This window comes from Chiloscyllium plagiosum, unplaced genomic scaffold (genome assembly GCF_037043375.1).
Source record: "Chiloscyllium plagiosum isolate Xiang-an unplaced genomic scaffold, Cpla_swu_hap1 HiC_scaffold_13, whole genome shotgun sequence".
Taxonomy (NCBI): Eukaryota; Metazoa; Chordata; class Chondrichthyes; order Orectolobiformes; family Hemiscylliidae; genus Chiloscyllium; species Chiloscyllium plagiosum.
The window spans coordinates 35,233,220-35,253,941 of record NW_028270151.1 but is presented as its reverse complement, the minus strand read 5'-3'; the positions used below and the strand labels follow the sequence as shown (position 1 = coordinate 35,253,941).

General features: G+C 41.4%; 1 protein-coding gene and 1 long non-coding RNA gene across 4 annotated transcripts in view; one reads left to right on the top strand and one right to left on the bottom strand.

Annotated features, from left to right (window-relative positions):
• LOC122556032 (uncharacterized) overlaps positions 1-20,722 on the top strand; it is a 47,187-nt gene that overhangs the window by 21,355 nt on the left and 5,110 nt on the right. The window contains exon 3 of the long non-coding RNA XR_006313439.2: positions 4,080-4,200. This is a non-coding gene — a long non-coding RNA (uncharacterized LOC122556032). The remainder of the gene's footprint in view (positions 1-4,079; positions 4,201-20,722) is intronic.
• The window catches only part of LOC122556030 (UAP56-interacting factor-like), a 32,385-nt gene that overhangs the window by 7,559 nt on the left and 4,104 nt on the right, over positions 1-20,722 (bottom strand). The window contains exons 2-5 of one of the 3 annotated variants that reach the window (XM_043702405.2): positions 19,161-19,304; positions 10,576-10,733; positions 6,181-6,296; positions 5,841-5,937 (exon numbers count right to left, since the gene is read on the bottom strand). In XM_043702405.2, coding sequence (XP_043558340.2) covers positions 5,841-5,937; positions 6,181-6,296; positions 10,576-10,733; positions 19,161-19,304 — 515 coding nt within the window. The remainder of the gene's footprint in view (positions 1-5,840; positions 5,938-6,180; positions 6,297-10,575; positions 10,734-19,160; positions 19,305-20,722) is intronic. The other 2 variants (XM_043702407.2, XM_043702406.2) reach the window with 2 other exon arrangements.

Here is a 20,722-nt window from a genome sequence, read left to right as displayed (position 1 = left end):
GTATCACCAACCGGTATGACAACTATACCATTCAAGGTCGGAGATGGTTACAGAGAATGGTGAACTCGGCCCAGACAATCGTAAAGGCCAACCACCCGCCAACAGAATCCATCTACCAGGCCTGCTGTCAAGGAAAGGCCACCAGCACCCTCAATGATCCATCCCACCCTGACAATGTTTATCTACAAGGTAAAAACAATGACTGCAGATGCTGGAAACCAGATTCTGGATCAGTGGTGCTGGAAGAGCACAGCAGCTCAGACAGCATCCGAGGGGCTTCGAAATCGACGTTTCGGGCAAAATCCCTTCATCCTAGTTTCTAACCTCCAGCAAAACTGTCCCCTTGACTTGTCTGGGCTTGTCTGACCTGCCCAGCTCCTTTTCCACCTATCCACTCCACCCTCTCCTCCCTGACCTATCACCTTCATCTCCTCCCCCACTGACCTATTGTACTCTATGCTACTCTATCCCCACCCCCACCCTCCTCTAGCTTATCTCTCCACACTTCAGGCTCTCTGCCTTTATTCCTGATGAAGGGCTTTTGCCCGAAACGTCGATTTCGAAGCTCCTCGGATGCTGTCTGAATTGCTGTGCTCTTCCAGCACCACTGATCCAGAATGTTTATCTACAACCTCTACCATCGGGGAGAAGGTACAGAAGACTGAACACACACCCCAGCCGGTTTCAAAACAGTTTCTACCCCATTGTTAGAATACTGAATGGACTCTCAAACTCTCAACATTCACCTGTACCTGTGTTTTTGCTTTTACCGCTGTTTACCTATTATTTACTATTTATGCTACTTGAATCTGATCTGTCTGTATTGTTCGCAAGACAAAGCTTTTCACTGTGCCTCAGTACACGTGAGAATAAATTCAATTCAAGTAGAATTGAGCAATAGCTGCATCCTGCCCCATCACAACCTACAGTCACAATTTACAACCTTTGCAGTCGATCCAGGTATTTAATAAATAAAACTCAAGAAAAGAAATGCTGACATCGCAGATATAGTACAACAACAGAATTTTTTTTTTTAAAAAGTGTCTTCAGGTTGGCAAAAGACCTAGTATGCCCAGAAAAAGGGGGAGAAAATTAGTCAGAGTTCACATTCCTGATTACCAATCAGTATTCCTTCCAAATTGAAATGGATGAACTAAAATACATCAAGGTCACTGATGCATGTTGGCTCAGTGGTTAGCCCAGCTGCCTCTCAGCACCAGGAACTCAGGTTTGATTTCATGCTTGACTGACTGTTTGTGCGGAGTTTACACATTTTCCCTATGTCTGCGCAGGTTTCTTCTGGGTGCTCCTGTTTCCTCTCAGTCCACAGATGTGCAGATTAGGTGGATTAGCTATGCTAAATTGTCCAGCACTTTCCAGGGATATGTAGGCTAAATGGATTAGCCATGATAAGTGCAGGGTTACAGGGACAGTTTGGGGACTAGGTCTTGATGAAATGCTGTTCGGAGGCTCGGTACAGACTTGATGGGCTGCATGGCTTCTTTTTGCCCTGTAGAGATCATATGATCCTTCTTCGATGATTCTAAATTCAAGTTTCCATTACCAGAACAACTACTTGGGCAAAATATAAAAGGAGTTTCTTGTATTTTTTGCATTGTATCCCATGCATCAACACCATCAGGAAAGAAGTGAAAAATGTTCAAGCAAGGAAATAGGGAAAAGAAAAATCCAAGCAATCACCAGAAATCTGAATGTTACATCAAGTAAATAGACATACAAAAGATATTCAAATCAATAATGATGTTTTCAAAAAACGCCCTTGGGGACTTCCATTTTATAACTGAGACTCGAAGGAAATTAATTTAATTTCAAAGATTCATATTATCAATGTATGAATTTAACATGCGAACAGGAGTAGGCCATAAGATATTATGGAGCAGAATTAGGCCATACGGCCTATCACGTCAGCTCCACAATTTGATCATGGCTGATAGTTTCTCAACCTCATTCTCCTCCCTGTGACCCTTGATTCCCTTACTAATCAAGAACCTACTTACCTCTGGCTTACGTACACTCAATGGCTTGGCCTTATTATTGTTATTAAGCCTGCTGTGCTATTCAATTAAATCATCTTCCTCAATACTCCTTTCTCACACTATTTCCTTATTCTTTGAGATAATTAGTCTCCAGAAATCCAATGATTTCTGTCTTGAACATGCTCAGTGATTTAGCTTGCACAGCCCTCTGGAAATAGAGAGCTCCAAAGATTCAGTACCTTCTGAGTGAAGAAATTCCTCCTCATTCCAGTTTTAAATGAGCTTTCCATCATCCTGATATTATCTCCCCTGGCTTTAGACTCATCCACAAGGGGAAACATCTTCCAAGGATCACCACTCATTCTTCAAAACTCAAGCAAGTATAGATCCAGTCTCCTTAATCTCTCCCTTTAAGAATATCCTGCCAACGTATAAAGTAACGATGAACCTCTATTGCACATCATTCTTTGATAAAGGGGATTAAAGAGGTACATAACATTCCAAGTGTGGTCTCAACAAGGCTCTATACAGCCTCAGTAAAACATCTTTACTCCTATGCTCAAATCCTCTTGAGACAAAGGTCAATGCGCCTTTTACTTTCCTAATTACTTGTTGCACCTGCATGCTAACCTTTAGTTACTCAAGGTCAAAACACTCAGATCCCTTGAAATATCCACACTTCCCAACTTTTCACCATTTAAGTAACATTTAACATGAAATTTTTTTCCGTTAAAATAAAGAACTTCACACTTATTCCATCTACAATGTTTAAGTCGATACATTTGGCCTGTCCAGGTCTTCTTGAAGCTTCCTTGCATCAAACTCCTAAGTTAGGTTCTCTCTCAAATTGGCATTGAGAGTAAATTTGGAAGATTATAATTCATATCCACACCCAAATCATTTGTATAAATTGTGAATCTAACACTGATCCTTGCAGCACCTTACTTATGACAGCCCGTCATCCTGACAATGATCTGTTTCGTCCCACACACTGCTTTTTGTCTGCTAACAAATTCTCAATCCATTCTAAGATATTTTCCCCAATTCTATGTGCTCTAATTTGATTAATTTCTTGTGCAAGACCCTTTCCCAATTCGTCAAAAAATCCAAATAGACCACTGCCAGAATGGTTCTTTTTCTGAGGTCCAAGTAACATCTTCAAAAAAAAAACCTCCCTATATATTACAAACACAATTTCCTTCTTATAAACTCATGTTAATTCGACACAATTTTACCATTTTTCAGAATGTCCAGATTTTAGATCCATTATAATCAATTGTAACATTTTTCCTACTACTGACACCAAACCAGTGCTTCTGCTTTACCACTCACCCTGTTCAACCCCACCCCACCAAAATACCAGGGTTATACTTGCTACTTTCCTGTTCATAGAAACTTTTCCACAGTATATAGAATTTTAAAAACATCAACTATGTCTCCAGCCACCTTTTTAACATGCTGGGATAAAGTTCATCTGGTCTGCAGGATTTATCAACTTTCAACCCAGTTAAGTTTCCAAGCATTGCGACTTAACTAATACTGCTTTATTTAGCTCCTCAGCTTCAGACATCTCTACTGCTGGATGATTTTTTTTACATCTTCAATGCAACAAAATTCTGACTGCACTCCTCAGGGGAAATTAATGCCTTTACAAGTCCCAAAACCAATCAGCTAACATAGTGCAGGAATCCCCTGACATTATCTTCCTGATTCTGTAAGACTGCCTGGCAGTCACTTACTCAATTTCTGCCCTCCACACTTCTAGATTATGGTATGACCACTTTTCGATCCATGTAGTACTCGGCCTTGTGGATGAATCACCAACTCTAAACTGGTGTTCAGGTTTCTGGAGCTAGTGTATGGAGTGTTAAATGGTCATCTAAGTCACCGGTAGTGTCTAGTGCTTTCCACATACAACAGGACACTCATTCTACACACGAACACCACCAAAACACTGGCTGTTTTACTGCAGAGGAAACTTTGAGGAAGCACACGAGCTGGACAATAGGTCAATCAAGAATTTTATCTAACTATCTTTAGGGGAAGAAATCAATTTTTTTTGTATGACTTTCTTTTTGGAAGGTAGAAGACAGAGGGAATGTTGCTTTTCAACTGGAGGCCTGTGACCAGCAGTGTGCCACAAGGATCGGTTCTGGGTCCACTGCATTTCGTCATTAAATAACTGATCTGAATATGAAGTATGGTAAGTAGGTTTGCAGATGACATCAAACTGGAGGTGTGGTGGACAGCGAAGAAGGTTACCTCAGAGTACAATGGGATCTTGATCAGATGGGCCAACGGGGCAAAGAGCGGCAGATGGAACTTAATTTTGACGAATGTGAAGTGCTTCATTTTGGAAAAACCACTCAGGGCAGGACTGAAACACTTAATGGTAAGGTCCTGGGGAGTGTTACTAAACAAAGAGACCTTGGAGTGCAGGTTCATAGTTTCTTGAAAGTGGAGTCATAAGCAGATAGGATAGTGAAGAAGGCGTTTGATAGGCTTGCCTGTACTGGTCAGTGTATTGAGCATAGGAGTTGGGAGATCATGTTGTGGCTGTACAGGACATTGGTTAAGCCATTATTGGAATACAGCATGCAATTCTGGTCTCCCTGCTGTAGGAAGGATGTTGTGAAACTTGAAAGGGTTCAGAAAAGATTTACAAGGATGTTGAGCTTTAGGGAGAGGTGGAATAGACTGGGGCCATTTTCCCTGGAGCATCGGAGGGAAATTTAGGGTGAATAGACAAGGTCTTGTCCCCAGGGTAGGGGTGTTCAAAACTAGAGGGCATAGGTTTAAGGTGAGAGGGAAGAGATTTAAAAAGGGGCCTAGGGGGCAACTTTTTCATGCAGAGGGTGGTGCATGTAAGGAATGTGCTGCCAGAGGAAGTGGTGGAGGCTGGTACAGCTGCAACATTTCAAAGGCATCTGGATGGGTATATGAATAGGAGGGGTTTAGAGGGATTTGGGCTGACAAATAGGAACAGACTAATTTATGATGTCTGGTTGACATGGACGAGTTGGACTGAAGGGTCTGTTTCCATGCTGTACATCTCTCTGACTCGAAGTAACATAGGCAACAGAGAGTCCATCAGAGGAAAGACAAACTCTGAAGTTTTGGGACCCTAAGCTTGTATCTTACAATATTACATTCCTAAGACTCTGCTTAAATTGAGACCCAACCAGACACCCTGAAAATATTCTAAAAAGATAGCCTAGACCCTAACCTTATCTTATAGGCAAATGTCAAGTGTCTGTTCCTGATCAAGCTACTCAACATTAAGCAAAACAAAATTTATTTAAACACTCTAAGTTAAAATATAACCAAAGAAAGAGGAATTTAGAACTACAACTCTATTGAAAAACTTAACGTAATAGATACAGTAATTTTTACTAATTCCTTGTTCCAATAAACATATGCCTTGACAAAAAAAAGGAAAGTTCAGACAGATTCTCCCATGCAGTTCTCCAATCCAGGAGATATTCACTAAAACTTCCCAACTCTGTTGAGACCCACATAACTTCTGATGCTACTGAAAAACCAAACCTCAAAAATCCTAATCTGAGAAAGCTGGCCACACACATTCAGGCTGTTTTTAAAAAAAAACAAGGTCTCCCAAGCTGCTTACTCAAGTGGTCATAACTAGTTATGCTCTGCACCTCTTGTTCAATGTCACTCTTAAAAAGAAACCAGGACAAAATAACCTCTTCAAGTTACAGCATCATCACAACAGTGATTGTCTTTATTATCAATATATATTCATAGTAATCACACTTAATGAACACAACAGATTTTCTGAAATGGAAATGATGAGCTATTTCTTTCAGGTGAACCTTTCCATACCTTTAAGCCTCTTCTGAAAAGAAATGTAGCTTGTCGCACCTCTTTGTTTTGCTGTATCTTTACTGGAGTCCTGTAAGAATTGGTTTGCACTGGGTTCCTGAAAATCATATGGCATGAAGGATTATGATGCAAGGACATGTTGTTTGAGAATGAAGAATCTAAATAGTGTTTACTTGAGTCTTATTGAAATGTAATTATTTCAAGTAGTTTTCATCATTTGTCTGCAACTCTTCAGTTGCAGGAACATTTGTGGTCCCAATATGCAAGAATTACTTTAGCCTTTATGCTCCACTGTTAAACAGTGCCTCCCTAAACATGGCACTGTCAATTATCTCCTCACCTGCTCTTCAGCTGGACTGAATGCTTCAGCGTTGGCATGCATCTCCATTGTTCTTCATTCTGTCTCAGAACTGATGTGGTACTCTGGAGTGGAGCTCTTGATCTCTGTCCAGCCTGCTGAAATCATTTAGAAGAAATCAACACCAAATACAGACAGCCTAGAGGAGAGGATAGGGAGTGGGAAGGGAGGAGAGGAGAGAGATGAAATCAGATATCTTATCAATCAAACCTCACATCAAAATGCACCAATTTACACATATTTGATTGTGTATCTCCAAATCAACATTTTCGTCATATTGTAATTGGTTTAATTTCAACTTGCTTATATCTATTAGATCAATAACTTGTCCCTACCTTAGATTAAAATGTGTCTTTTAAGAATGCTTAATGTGAAAAGTTTATTTTTGCATTGATAACTTGCAGCTATTTCCTATATGTTTCATTTTGTTCTCTTTTTACACCGATTTATTTTAGTACAACAAATTACTATTGCATACAGCAATGCAATGATTATGCCACTAGATTAGTGATCCATATACTGTTGGACTGCTATAAAAAGGGAACTCATTCACTAATTGACACGGAGACATTTTGAGGTAGCGAAAATTTCACATGAAAGCAGGTTATTTGGAATAGAGACTGCCATATTTAAATCTATATAGTCCATTTGTGACACTTCAGTCTTACATCAATGTGATTGATTTAACTACCTTCTGAAGTAGCCCAACAAATATCACTCAAAAAAAAAACTCCTTAACATTCTTAGGACAGCTAAGGATGAGCAATAAACACCAATCTTAACAGCCAGCAAATAAAATCAGCATCCACATCCCAAGGACTGATTTAAACCTGCGTCATAAGTTCAGTAGAGCCTATAAACATAATTTTTCCTTCCAAACAGTGCACCATCAGAATTATACAAAACACTAAATATTCCACAATTGGGATTAGCACCCATTAAAAAAAAGACATGGCGAAAATAGAACCAAATCAGCTTAGGTTCCCACTCAAATAATTCTTAAACCACCATGGCTGTGAAGCAAAGGTCATGGAAAATAGGCAAGAAAGAATCAGTTTTGTCTTGAATGTCTCAGTATGAGCAGACTGCATGACACATCTAGACAAAGTGTCTAGCATTTTTGTGCAACTGTACTACAGCAAGGAGACAAACAGGCGACATGCTGGACATCTAAAATTTAAACTTTTGACAGCTACAAACTCTTTTTCTTTAATATTCCCCATCAACTATGCAGGATCATCTCAAATGGCAACTGCATCTCTTACTAACTGAATGCAATTAATTAGTCACAGCGTGGAGGTGCCGCTGTTGGACTGGGGTGGACAAAGTTGAAAAATCACAACACCAGGTTATAGTCCAACAGGTTTATTTGGAAGCACTAGCTTTTGGAGCACTGCTCCATCATCAGGTTTCTAGCAGAGTAGGACCATAGTACAGAGGAACCTCAATAATCCAGATACCAATTATCAGAAAATCGAATTATCCAAAGGAGATTTCAAGGTTCCGAGAGAAACATTACATAAAAGATGTGTATCCAACACTGATCGCATCTTTTGTATAAAATGATTAAAAGTGCTGCCGAGAACAGTCCCGGACTGATAGGAGCGCAGGCACCGTCTCTAAATGACTGACCTCCCACCCCCTCCCTCTCTCTTCCCACACTTTCCCTGCAGTTCTACACAGACGTGTACCCGAAACCGCTCCCCCCTTCCCCAGATAATCTCTCTAACATTGTCCTGTACAGGGCAGAGGTGGAAATTGTCAAAAAGTGTGTATGCATGTGCATGCGCGCATGCTCTATTTGGAGACTCACCCCCCAAAAGGCAGTGGCAGTAGCAGCAGCAGTCTTGTTGCTGGTGTCCAGTCTGGCTGCCCCGGAGAGGGGGATGGGGTGTGGGTGGAGGGTTTGGGGGTTCGGGCGGGGGGGGAGCAGGTGGAAGGGCGGTATTGGACGGTTGAAGAGCAGGTGGAGAGAGGTATTGGACGGTTGGGGAACAGGTGGAGGGGCGGTGTTGGATGGGGTTAGGAAGCAGGTGGAGGGGCAGTGTTGGACGGGGTTGGGGCTCGCGTGCGCTACTGCTAGTCGCCCAAACAAAGAGCAGACTTAATAGAAAACTCCGAGCCCCACAGCAAAGGCATTGAATTGATTAACCGAATAATCAATTATCCGAACAAAATAGTGCCCGCCCATCTCGTTTGGATAAATCGAGGTTCCCCTGTACACAGAATCTTTAGCAAAAGATCATAGTGTCAGGCACTGATGCGATATATTGAACAAACCTAGATTGCTGTTAAGTCTTCCATATTTTAGAATGGGTTGCAGGTTTTGATTCATTGATATGTAAATTCCAGAACTTCTTTCAAGTCACATTCCCGAGATAACAAAACCTTAAGTTTAAAAAAGTGAGATCTCAGCTCAGACAATGCATTAAAGGTGTGAGGTTAGAGTTTGTATGTATTCCATTCTTAAGTCAGACTGGTTCTATTTCCAAAGAAGGAATTTATAAAATGTCACATGGATTATAAGAAGTATTGACTGCCTTCAGATTGTGCGCTTTTTGAATAGAGAATGTATCTGCAAATACAAATTTATCCCATGGTGGGGGGTGGGTGAAGAGCGAGAGAGCGCGTGTGTGTGTGGGAAAGAGGGAGACAGTGAAAGTGTGTGTGTGCGCGCGCGCATGTGCTTGATAGAGTATGTGCATGAGTGTGATGGAGTGTATGCCTGAGAGAGGGTGTGCACATGGGGCAAATGTGGTGGTGGTGACCATGAGAGCGTGAGAGTGTGTGTGAGGGTGAGAGAGTTTGAGTATTTAAGAGAGTGTACAATGTAATGTAGCTGATAGCCAAGTTCGGTACCCATGAGGATGGCCTCAACCAGGATCTTGGGTTAACGTCACACTGCAGGTGACCCCACTACACTACACACTCTCGCACACAAGCACACATACTCAAGCAGACTCTCTCTCTCATACACATGCTCTCTCTCAGGCACATACACACAAACCCTCATCCACCCCACAGGCATATACTCCATCACACTCATGCACACACACAATGAAGCACACTCATGCTCAAGTCTATGGAGTGAATTTGCATTTGCAGATACATTCTATTTTGCTCAAAAAGCGCACACAATCTGTCAGCAGTCAATATTTTTTATAATCCATGTGACATTTTATAAATTCCTACTTTAGAAATAGAATAGTCTGACTGAAGATTGAAATACATACTCTAACCTCACACCTTTAATGCATCGTCTGAGCTGAGATCTCACCTTAAGTTATCTCTGGTTTGTGACTTGAAACAAGTTCTGGGACTTAGATATTAATGAATTGAAACCGGCAACCCATACTAAAAGATGAAAGACTTAACAGCAATCTAGGTTTGTTCAATATATCGCATCAGTGTATGATACTACAATCTTTTGCTCGAAATTGTGTCCTATTATCCTACTTCGCTAGCAACCTGATGAAGGAGCAGCACTCCAAAAGCTTGTACTTCCAAATAAACCTGTTGGACTATAACCTGGTTTCATAATTTTTAAGCAATTAATTAACGAAAAAGTATTTTGTCTAAGTGCTGTCATTCTAAATTTGAGGTCAAACAAGGTGACAACTGAAAAAAAAACACAAGTGGTTCTTATAGCTTTATCAGTGAGTTTCCTATGACCAACTCATCAGGAATTTTCAAACCAAATTGATTTTAAAAAGACTAAACCAATTTAAAGATTAAATAGATTCATAGAGTCAGAGATGTACAGCATGGAAACAGACCCTTCAGTCCAATTCGTCCATGCTGACAAGATATACTAACCTAATCTAGTCCCATTTGCCAGTACTTAGCCCATATCCCTCTCAACCCTCCCTATTCATATACCTCTCCAGATGCCTTTTAAATGCTGTAATTGTACCAGCCTTCTCCACTTCCTCTGGCAGCTCATTCCATACACACACCACCCTCTGCGTGAAAAGTTTGCCCCTTCGGTCACTTTTATATCCTTCCCCTCTCAACCCAAATCTATGCCCTCTAGTTCTGGACTCCCCTACCCCAGGGAAGAGACCTCGTCTATTTATCCTATCAATGCCCCTCATGATTTTAGTTAAACATCACACAAACACCAGGTTATAGTCCAATAGGTTTAACTGGAAGCACACTAGCTTTCCTCATGATTTTATTCTGGAGCAAAGTAGAACATACAATACTTCTAAATTTGAAGGGATAACTACCCATCATCTGGTGGAAGGAGAAATATGTTGTTTACCACTCACTTTGATTTCAGTCACAACCAATCATTTATTGCACAAATAATTGTTCTAAACAAACGAATGGATCATAAACAGCAAATGCAAAGCAATGAAACCCTACGTAAGTTACCTTCCGACTTGGTGCCACCCTATTTAGTGGGTTGATCCACTTCCGTAGCATTAAAGCCTTCTTTGCTGCCAGGCCAGTTATTATACCATGAAACCGTCTCCGCCATGGACCAGAACTTCTCCTCTTTCCCACAGGTACCGGTTTATTTACAGCTGTTCCTGCATGGTTTATGAAACAATTGCTTATTCAAACATTTCATTATTGCTCATTAGACTCAGCTATTTATGACATGTGAAGACCTCTTGGGATAAATACTGATATTTCAAAAACAGTTCAATTACTAAAGAGAAAGTTCTGAAGGTCTTACAAGAATATAAAAATGGCTAAATCTGCAGTACCTGACCTAATGTATTCTAGAACATTGTGAGAAGTAAGGGAGTAAATTGCAAGGCTCCTTGCAGAAATATTTATGTCATCCATGACTACAGGTGAGATGCCTGATGACTAGGTGGTGGCCAATGATGTGCCTTTGTTTAAGGGGTGCAAGGAGAAACTAGGGAACTACAGACCTGAGAATCTGACTTCAGTTGAGCCTAAGTAGTTGGAGGGGTTTCTAAAAGACAGCATTTATGAACATTTAGAAAGGCAAACATTGATTAGGAATAGTCAGTATGGTTTTGTGCAAGGAAAAGTGTCTCACAATCTTGATTGAGTTTTTTGAGGAAGTGACCAAAAAGATTAATGAGGACAGAGCAGTAGACGTTATTTACTTGGACTTTGGTAAAGCCTTTGACAAGGCTGTCCATGGCAGATTAATTAGTAAAGTTCGGTCACATGGGATTCAGGGTGAGTTTGTCAATTGGATACATAATTGGCCAATACATAATAGCAAGAGATAGAGTGGTGGTGGAGGGTTGCTTTTCGGATTGGAAGTCTGTCATCACCAGTGTTCTACAGGGATTGGGTCTGCGCTGTCTTTGGTTTGTCATTTATGTAAATGACTTGGATGAGAATATAGAAGGCATGGTTAATAAGTTTGCAGCTGACACTAAAATTGGTGACAGTAGACAGTGAACAGGATTCTAAGATTACAAAGGGATCACAATCAAATGGGTCAATGGGCTGAAAAATGGCAGATGAAATTCAATTTGGATAATTGCAAGATATTGTATTTTGTTGCAACAAACGAGACAGGACTCATACAATTAACAGTAGGGCCTTGGATCGTGTCATAGAGCAGAAAGACCTAGGGGGTTGAGGTACATTATTCTTTGCAATTTGTGTCACATGGACAGGGTGGTTAGACAAGCATTTAGCACACTTGCTTTTGTTGCTCACTCCTATGAGTTTAGGAGTTGGGAAGCCATGTTGAGATTGTACAGGATATTGGTGAGGCCTCTTCTGGAGTACTGTGTTCAGTTCTTGCCACCCAGTTACAGGAAGGATATTATTAAGCTAGAGAGGGTTCAGAAAAGATTTACCAGGATATTGCTGTGAATCAAAGGTTTGAGTTACAAAGAAAGGCTGGATAGGCTGGGAAGTTTTGCACTAAAACGTAGGAGGTCAAAAGGTGACCTCAGACGTTTATAAAATCATGAGGGTTAATGGTAGATGTCTTTTCCCTAGGATGGGGGATTTCAAGACTAGGGGGCATATTTTTAATGTGAGAGGAGAAATATTTTAAAAAGACACGAGGGTCGAACTTTTTACAGAGAGGGTGGTTCACATGTTAAATGAACTTTGAGGAAGTGGCAGATGTGGGCACAGTTACAACCTTTAAAAGTTATTTAAGTAAATACATGAATAAGAAATGTTTGGAGAGATATGGGCCAGAAGAGGGTAAGTATGACTGGTTTAGTTTGGGATTACGTATAGCATGGACTGGTTGGACCAAAGGATCTGTTTCCGTGTTGTATGACTCTGATATGCTGATCTGATGATTTAGGATCAACAAAATGCCTCACTTTGAGAATTTACTTCTCATATATCCCAACATCTGATTTTTTTTTAAAATAAGAACGATCAATGTGAACCAAATGTCTGTAGTTTGATGCTGTGGACCAAAGTAAATTGGAACTGACTTATGACTGCACACACTCATTTTAATTGACCAAATGAATTTACATCAATTCTGTCTATTCTGTAGCAGACTCATATGTAGACCCAAGATCATCAAGACAATTAAAAATCCCTAAACATCTAAATGATGAGGTCATGTTATACTCCCAGGAAAGGTCAGTAACTTTTTTTCTTTTCTAGACATCCAAAAACCTTATTTACTAAAAAGAATAAGGTCACAAAGTTCACTACTTAAACTAAAAGAATTTTACGACACAAAAAAAACCATGAATACTAATAACTACACCATCTTAAATAGTCAGTTACATGAAATAAATTAAAAAGTGCACTGAACACAATTACTGAAACTCTAAATGTAATTTATTAATTCAAATTTCCTTCTACACACCTAAGGTACAAGGTTTCTTGGACCTTCCACTGACTTCTGGCAAGGTTGGTATTTCAAATCTCAAATGGCCACATGGCTATCAACTCCCTGTTCAACACAGATATTATAGTACTACAAGTCTATTCACCTCTGGTCAGAATTCAGTTGTTGTATAAACTATGGAGTGTTCTTTAAAACTTTGGGTAGCCAAGTTAGGAAGGAAAGGAAAAGAGAAATGGAGGAAGACAGCAAGAGTTCTTACATGTAGCATTGTAGAACCCTATGCAATGTTAATTGAGTCCTTCAATTATTACAAGTTTCAAATGCTTTTGGCCTGCATACAGGAACTAAAATTAATTTCCTGCAGCCAACTTGTTCTAAATCAAACTGCCTGAATATAAAACCACACACACAGAAATATAATCACCTACAAGTAACTTGTTCACATTTTGCTTTTTTAAAAAATTGCAAAGTTCCCAGTCAGCTTGCTTACATAATAATCCCTGAAAGTGAGTGGTGTTTTATTAACAATCTTTTGAAGAACTAGGTTACCATGCAAGACGTTATTAGCCCAACCAACACATTTCTTCCTGAATGCCCCATTTGTCAAGTAAAGGTTTGTCACCCAAGCTAATCTCAAAACTTGAAAAAAGCTCAAAACAATGCAATATTCCAGTGATACAGCAACTTTAATCATGACACTTGAAAACCAACATCACCACAATCAGATAAAAGCAAAACAGTTTGGCGGCTGGAGATGTGAAATAAAAACAAAGTTTTGGAAAAACTCAGCAGTCTGTCAACATCTGTAGAATATGCAGAGTTCATGTTTAACAATGTCATAATACTATTCTTCAAACTTACTTTTTTTTATTCCTTCTATACAAAGAATGGTGGAGCAGGAGCTAGATGAACTTTGGATCATTTGGAGGTGGAGGGGGTTATTAAGAGGAGTTACAGGAAGGTAGTTACGCCACAGACACGTGAAGAAGGTAGATGGGTTACTGTCAGGGGTGGGAAAGCAAACCGGCAGGCAGTGGAGGGATTTCTTGTGGTGGTTCCCCTCAACCAAAAGTATACTGTTTTTGGGGTGGGGGGTCGGGGAAGAGACCAACCTACCAGGGGTAAGCGATGGGGCACAAGTCTCCGACACACACTCTGTCCCTGCTGCTCAGAAGGGAATGGAGAAGAGGACCAGAGCTTTCGTCACTGGGGACTCCATAGTTAGGGTGACAGCTAGGAGGTTTTGTGGGAACGAGAGAGACTCAGAAGGTTTGTTGCCTCCCAGGTGTCTGGGGTCGTGACGTCTCTGTTCATGTTTTCAGGATCCTTGAAGGGGAGGGGAAGCAGCCCCAAGTCATGGTCCATATAGGCACCAACCGACATAGATTCCCACCTTTCTTCCTACCTAAGACAGAAATTCAGGGAGCTCGGGTGGAAGCTTAGAACTAGAACAGAGTTGAGATCTCTTGTTTGTTGCCCATGCCACGTGCTACTGAAGCTAGGAACAGGGACAGAGCAGAACTGAACACATGGCTGCAGGGATGGTGCACAAGGGACGGTTTTGGATCCTTGGATAAATGGAGCTTTTTCTGGGGAAGATCGGACCTCTACAAACAGGATGGGTCTTCACCTGAACCAGAGGGGTACCAATATCCTGGGAGGGGAGGAGGAGGAGGATTTGCTGATGCACTTTGGTGGTGGTGGTTGGGGGGAACCTGAATTGTAGTTCCAGTGTACAGGAGGTTGAGGGTAGTGAGGTCAGGGATAGGTTTACAAGGTCGCAAGAAGGCACCGATAACCAGGATGTTGGTTTCAAATGAGTGTACTTCAATGCCAGGAACATCCGGAATAAGGTGGGTAAATTTGCAGCATGGGTTGGTGCCTGGGATTTTGATGTTTTGGCCATTTCAGAGCAGGGACAAGAATGGTTGTTGCACATCCAGGATTTAGATGTTTCAGCAGGAACAGAGATGATGGTAAAAGAGGCAGGTGTGTGGCATTGTTAATGAAAGGTAGTGTTACAGCGGCTGAGAGAATGTTTGAGGACTCATCCACTGAGGTAGTTTGGGCTGAGGTTAGAAACAGGAAAGGAGAGGTCACCCTGTTGGAAGTATTGTATAGGCCTCCGAATTGTAGTTATTTTGGGTGACTTTAACTTCCCAATATTGACTGAGAATACTATAGTTCAAATAGTTTGATGGGTGAGTTTTTGTTCAATGTGTGCAGGAGGGTTTCCTGACACAGTATGTGGATAGGCCAACAAAGTGGGATGCCATATTGGATTTGGTACTGTGGCATGAACACAGCCAGGTGTTAGATTGGAGGTTGGTGAGCACTTTGGCGATAGTGACCATAACTACGTTTACAATACCAATGGGCCGGGATAGGTATATACCGCAGGGAAAGAGGTATAACTAGGGGAAAGGCAATTATGGTGTGATTAGGCAAGATTTAAGATGTATAGGATGGGAAAGGAAACAGCAAGGGATGGACACACTTGAAATGTGGAGCGCATTCAAGAAACAAATACTGTGAGTCCTTGCTAAGTATACACCTGTCAGGCAGGGATGGAGTTGTGGAGAGAAGAAGCCATGGTTTACTAAAGAAGTTGAAGTCTTGTCAAGAGGAAGAACAAGGCTTATGTGAGGATGAGGCGTGAAGGCTCAGATAGGGTGCTTGAGAATTATAAATTAGCCAGAATAGATCTAAAGAGAGCGCTAAGAGGAGCCAGGAAGGGATTAGATGGGATTGAGATTGGCAAAGACGAAGTTTTAGCAATTTTGAATAGATAAGAGCCCAGGGCCGGATGGGATTTATCCTCAGATTCTCTGGGAAGCCAGGGAGATAACTGCAGAGCTTTTTGCTTTGATCTTTATGTCATCATTGTCAACAGGAGTAGTGCCAGAAGACTGGAGGATAGCAAATGTTGTTCCCTTGTTTAAAAAGGGGAGTCAGGACAACCCTGGTAATTATAGGCCAGTGAGCCTTACTTCGATTGTGGGTAAGCTGTTGGAAAAGGATTTATAATCATCTGGAAAGGAATAAATTTCATTTGGGATAGTCAACATGATTTTGTCAAGGAGGAGAAAGTGAGGACTGCAGATGATGGGGATCAGAGCTTACAAATGTGTTGCTGCAGTCCTCACTTTCTCCTAGTTGAATTTAACCTACTGCGAATTCTCTTGCAAGGATGTCTTCCTTGAAGAAGCTCTCCTCCTCCCTCTACAATGATTTTGTCAAGGGTAGGTTGTGCCTCACTAACCTTTGAGTTCTTCGAGAAGGTGACAAAACAGATGGATGAAGGTAAAGCGGTCGATGAGGTGTATATGGACTTCAGTAAGGCATTTGTTAAGGTTCCACACAGTACGCTACAACCCACCCTCCCATCCTGGCACTTTCCCCTGCCACTGCAGGAACTGTAAAACCTGCGCCCAAACCTCCTCCCTCACCTCTATCCAAGGCCCTAAAGGAGCCTTCCACACCCATCAAAGTTTTACTTGCACATCCACTAATATCATTTATTGTATACGTTGCTCCCGATGCGGTCTCCTCTACATTGGGGAGACTGGGTGCCTCCTAGCAGAGCGCTTTAGGGGACAATTCCAGGACACCCGCACCAATCAACCACACCGCCCCATGGTCCAATATTTCAACTCCCCCTCCCACTCTGCCGAGGACATGGAGGTCCTGGGCCTCCTTCACCGCCGCTCCCTCACCACCAGACGCCTGGAGGAAGAACACTTCATCTTCCACCTCGGAACACTTCAACCCCAGGGAATCAATGTGGACTTCAACAGTTTCCTCATTTCCCGTTCCCCAACCTCACCCCAGTTCCAAACTTCCAGCTCAGCACAGTCCCCTACCTGCCTATCTCCTTTTCCACCTATCCACTCCACCCTCTCCTCCCTGACCTATCACCTTCATCCCCTCCCCCCCTCACCTATTGTACTCTATGTTACTTTCTCCCCATCCTCCTCTAGCTTATCTCTCCACGCTTCAAGCTCACTGCCTTTATTCCTGATGAAGGGCTTTTGCCCGAAACGTCGATTTCGCTGCTCCTTGGATGCTGCCTGAACTGCTGTGCTCTTCCAGCACCACTAATCCAGAATCTGGTTTCCAGCATCTGCAGTCATTGTTTTTACCTTTTTGCACAAAATACAGAGTTTCAGGATTGGAGATAATTCAGTGGTTTAGATCAGAAATTGGCTAGCTGAAAGAAGAACAGAGGGTGGGGGTTGATGGGAAATGTTCACCCTGGAGCTCAGTTACCAGTGGTGTGTTGCAAAAATCTGTTTTCGGGCCACTGCTGTTTGTCATTTTTATGCATGAACTGGATGTGGGCATAGTAGGATGGGTTAGTAAATTTGCGGATGACACTAAGGAAGGCAGAGTTGTGGATAGTACTGAAGGATGTTGTGGGTTACACAGGGACATAGATAAGATGCAGACCTGGGCTGAGAAGTGGCAAATGCAGTTTAATGCGGAAAAGTGTGAGGTGGTTCACTTCAGACAAAATAACAGGAATGCGGAGTACTGGACTAATGGTAACATTCTTGGCAGTGTAGATGAACAGAGAGATCTCTGTCCAGGTGCATAAATCCCCGAAGTTGCCACCTAGGTTGATAGGGCTGTTAAGAAGGTAGATGGTGTGTTGGCATTCATTGTTAGGGGTATTGAGTTTCGGAGCCACAAGGTCATGCTTCAGCTCGACAAGACACTGATAAGGCTGCACCTGGAGTATTTCGTACAGTGATGGAAGCTTGGGAAAAAGAGTTCAGAGGAGATTTACTAGGACGTTGTCTGGTATGGAAGGGAGATCCTACGAAGAAAGGCTGAGGGAATTGAGAGAGAAGAAAGTTGAGAGGTGACTCAATTGAGATGTATAAGATAATCAGAGGGTCAGATAGGTGGACAGTGAGAGCCTTTTTCCTCGGATGGTGAAGGCTAACACAAGGGGACATAGCTTTAAATTGAGGGGTGATAGATTTAGGGCAGATATTAGGGGTAATTTCTTCATTCAATAGTGGGGGCATGGAATGGCCTGTCTGCAACAGTGTTAGACTCGCCGATGTTAAGGGCATTTAAATGGGCATTGAGCAAACATATGGTAATAATGGGACGGTGTAGGTTAGACAGGCATCAAATTATTTTCACAGGTCGGTGCAACATCGTGGGACAAAAGGCCTGTACTGCGTTTTAACATTCTATGTTCTGATGCCTTGAGAGCAAGTCAAAGGAAATGCCTCAAGGCCACAAGTTTAAAATACACTTTTAATAGTTAACTAATCCAGATTTAACCTTGTCAACCACAAATGTTCTTCTTCATCCCCACATATTCAAATCATACAAAATACCAATTGGATGAATGGCAGGAACCTTTCAATAATTCTCAACACAGTCCTTTCAAACCCAAGACTTAATAGCTTCCACAGCCTATTTATCCATCCAGATCATTACAGTTAACTAGTACTCTAAGCTCACCTAATATCCATGTACGGTATGCACCTTCCAGGAGTGAACAATGGTTATGGGCAGGACAGGTTTGCTTTTTCAAACTCCTCTCACCCAAGGCTAACTGGTAAACTTTAAAACTGTGACATCTGGGCTGGTAAATGTAAGCAAACAAAAAAAACCCACGAATAAACCTGGAATTATTTTTAATTGGGCAGTTAAGTTACTGACATGAACTCTGAGCAAAGATTTTAAAAGTGAATGTTTTGATAATTAATCATAGCGCTTAGGGACAAAATGTACAGCTTAAGGGGCAGCAATTCATATAATTCTGGGGCAAGGAAAGTAGGCGGGCCTTCATAAGTTTCTATAGCCAGCATGGAAATTAGACCAATGCCAAATGAGTTAGCTAACTTCAACGAGCTGATAGTATAATTATTTTTATTTACTCATAGACACTGTTTAAAATACCTTTTAATTTTTTTCATCACTGAATTAAAAGGAGCATTGACACAAAGAGATTACATGTAAGGAAGACATGACATAACCCAGACATAAATTATACATACTTCAACTTTAGACAGAATAACTAACATTGAAAGAAGGCTACCAAATGACCAAGTTTCCAATTTTGGTTAACTCATGCATGCTCCAGCATTCCAGGAACTGTTCAGCTTACTGAGACATTTGTTTATGACAAAACATACTCTGGACTGAACAGGAACTTCACAAGTTCTAAACTTACCAAATCGTTGTGGCATTCCACTCCAACTGCTTGATCTCTTCTGTTGCATTTTGAATTGGAGAGATCCATTTAATGCCCGTTTTCCCTTCAGTGGCAGAGGTTTCTTTACATTCCGCTGTTGTTTATTCAATTTAATTATATCATCTGTTGAACCATAACAAAGTCAACGGATGCTTTGAAAGTAGGTTATATCCAATGGAAAAAAAATTTTGAAAACACAAACTAAGTTACAGCAGCTGTCTTAAAATCAAGTTATAAGAGTATCAGAGGGGATACTGCAAACAGCTGCTGTGTTCAAAACTGGGAAGGGAGAGATGAGCTACTGAAGTTCCTATCCCAGCTAAAAACACAACAGTGATTGTCAAGCAAGGACAGCATTGGCTGTGGTACCTCCCAAAATTGAAGTAGCCAGGGAAATGGTTAAAGTTTCCATAACACAAATGGCAACATAGGGGGCATGCACTGATGCAAAAGGAATCATTTTCATAACAATCAGTACCTTCAGGAAAAGTGAAGAAAAAAATTGAGAAAGTAGAAAAAAATTGAGAAAGTAAAAAAAAAGACATTCAAATTGTGGTCAAAGCCAAAAGGTTTGTTCTCCAGATCCAGAATACAAGTAATAGAAATGTAAAATACTTACAGATTTATATTTCAACATTCTGGTTTGCTGATTGAGAATATCTGAACACTTTCAGCAACAGTTGGGATGAGACCTTTTAAACAGAAGTTTCTCCACTGGAATGAGAATGAGGCCTGTGGGCCAAGGGGGCTGTGAGATAAATGGAGGGGTGTGGAGCTTTTGGAGGGGGGGGGTGTAGCTGGATATGCGATAGGTAGATGAAAGTGGGGGTGAAAGTGACAAGGTGAAGCAGATAGGTGGTAAGAAAGATGGACCACCATCTTTCAAGAGGGCAGTGGCAGATTGGAAAGTTGGAACTGGGATAAGGAGAGGGGAGGGGATATGGCAAAATGGTGAAATCCACATTGATCCCGTGTGGTTGGAGGGTCCCAAGGAAGAAGCTGAGGCTTTTTTCCTCCAGGTGTCAGGTGGTTAGGGTTTGGCGATGGAGAAGGCCTAGGACCTGCATGTCCTTGGTGGAGCGGGTGGGGGAGTTAAAGTTTTCAGCCACAAGGCGGTGGGGTTGGTTAGTATAGGTGCCCCAGAGATGTTCTCTGAAACAATCTGCAAGTTGGCATCCTGTCTCCCCAATGTATAGGAGATCACATCAGGTACAATTGATCAAACCTAGACTGCACAAGAACCTCTAGATCTTTCTCAATACCAACATTTGCTGGCTTCTCACTTTTCGAAAATTAGTTTCTCTTTTCCTGTCAAAGCAATGATTTCAATTTTATTCATACTAATCCATTTGCCACCTGTTAACATGACTATGTATTTTGTTTTTTCAGCAAATTGTCACTTTGCGATGTAGGTTTGTTCAATACATTGCATCAGTTGTATGACATTGATCTTTTTCTATAAATTCTGTGTCCTATGATCCTGTCCCACTAGCTACCTGGCAAGGAAAAGAACTCCGAAAGCTTGTACTTGCAAATAAACC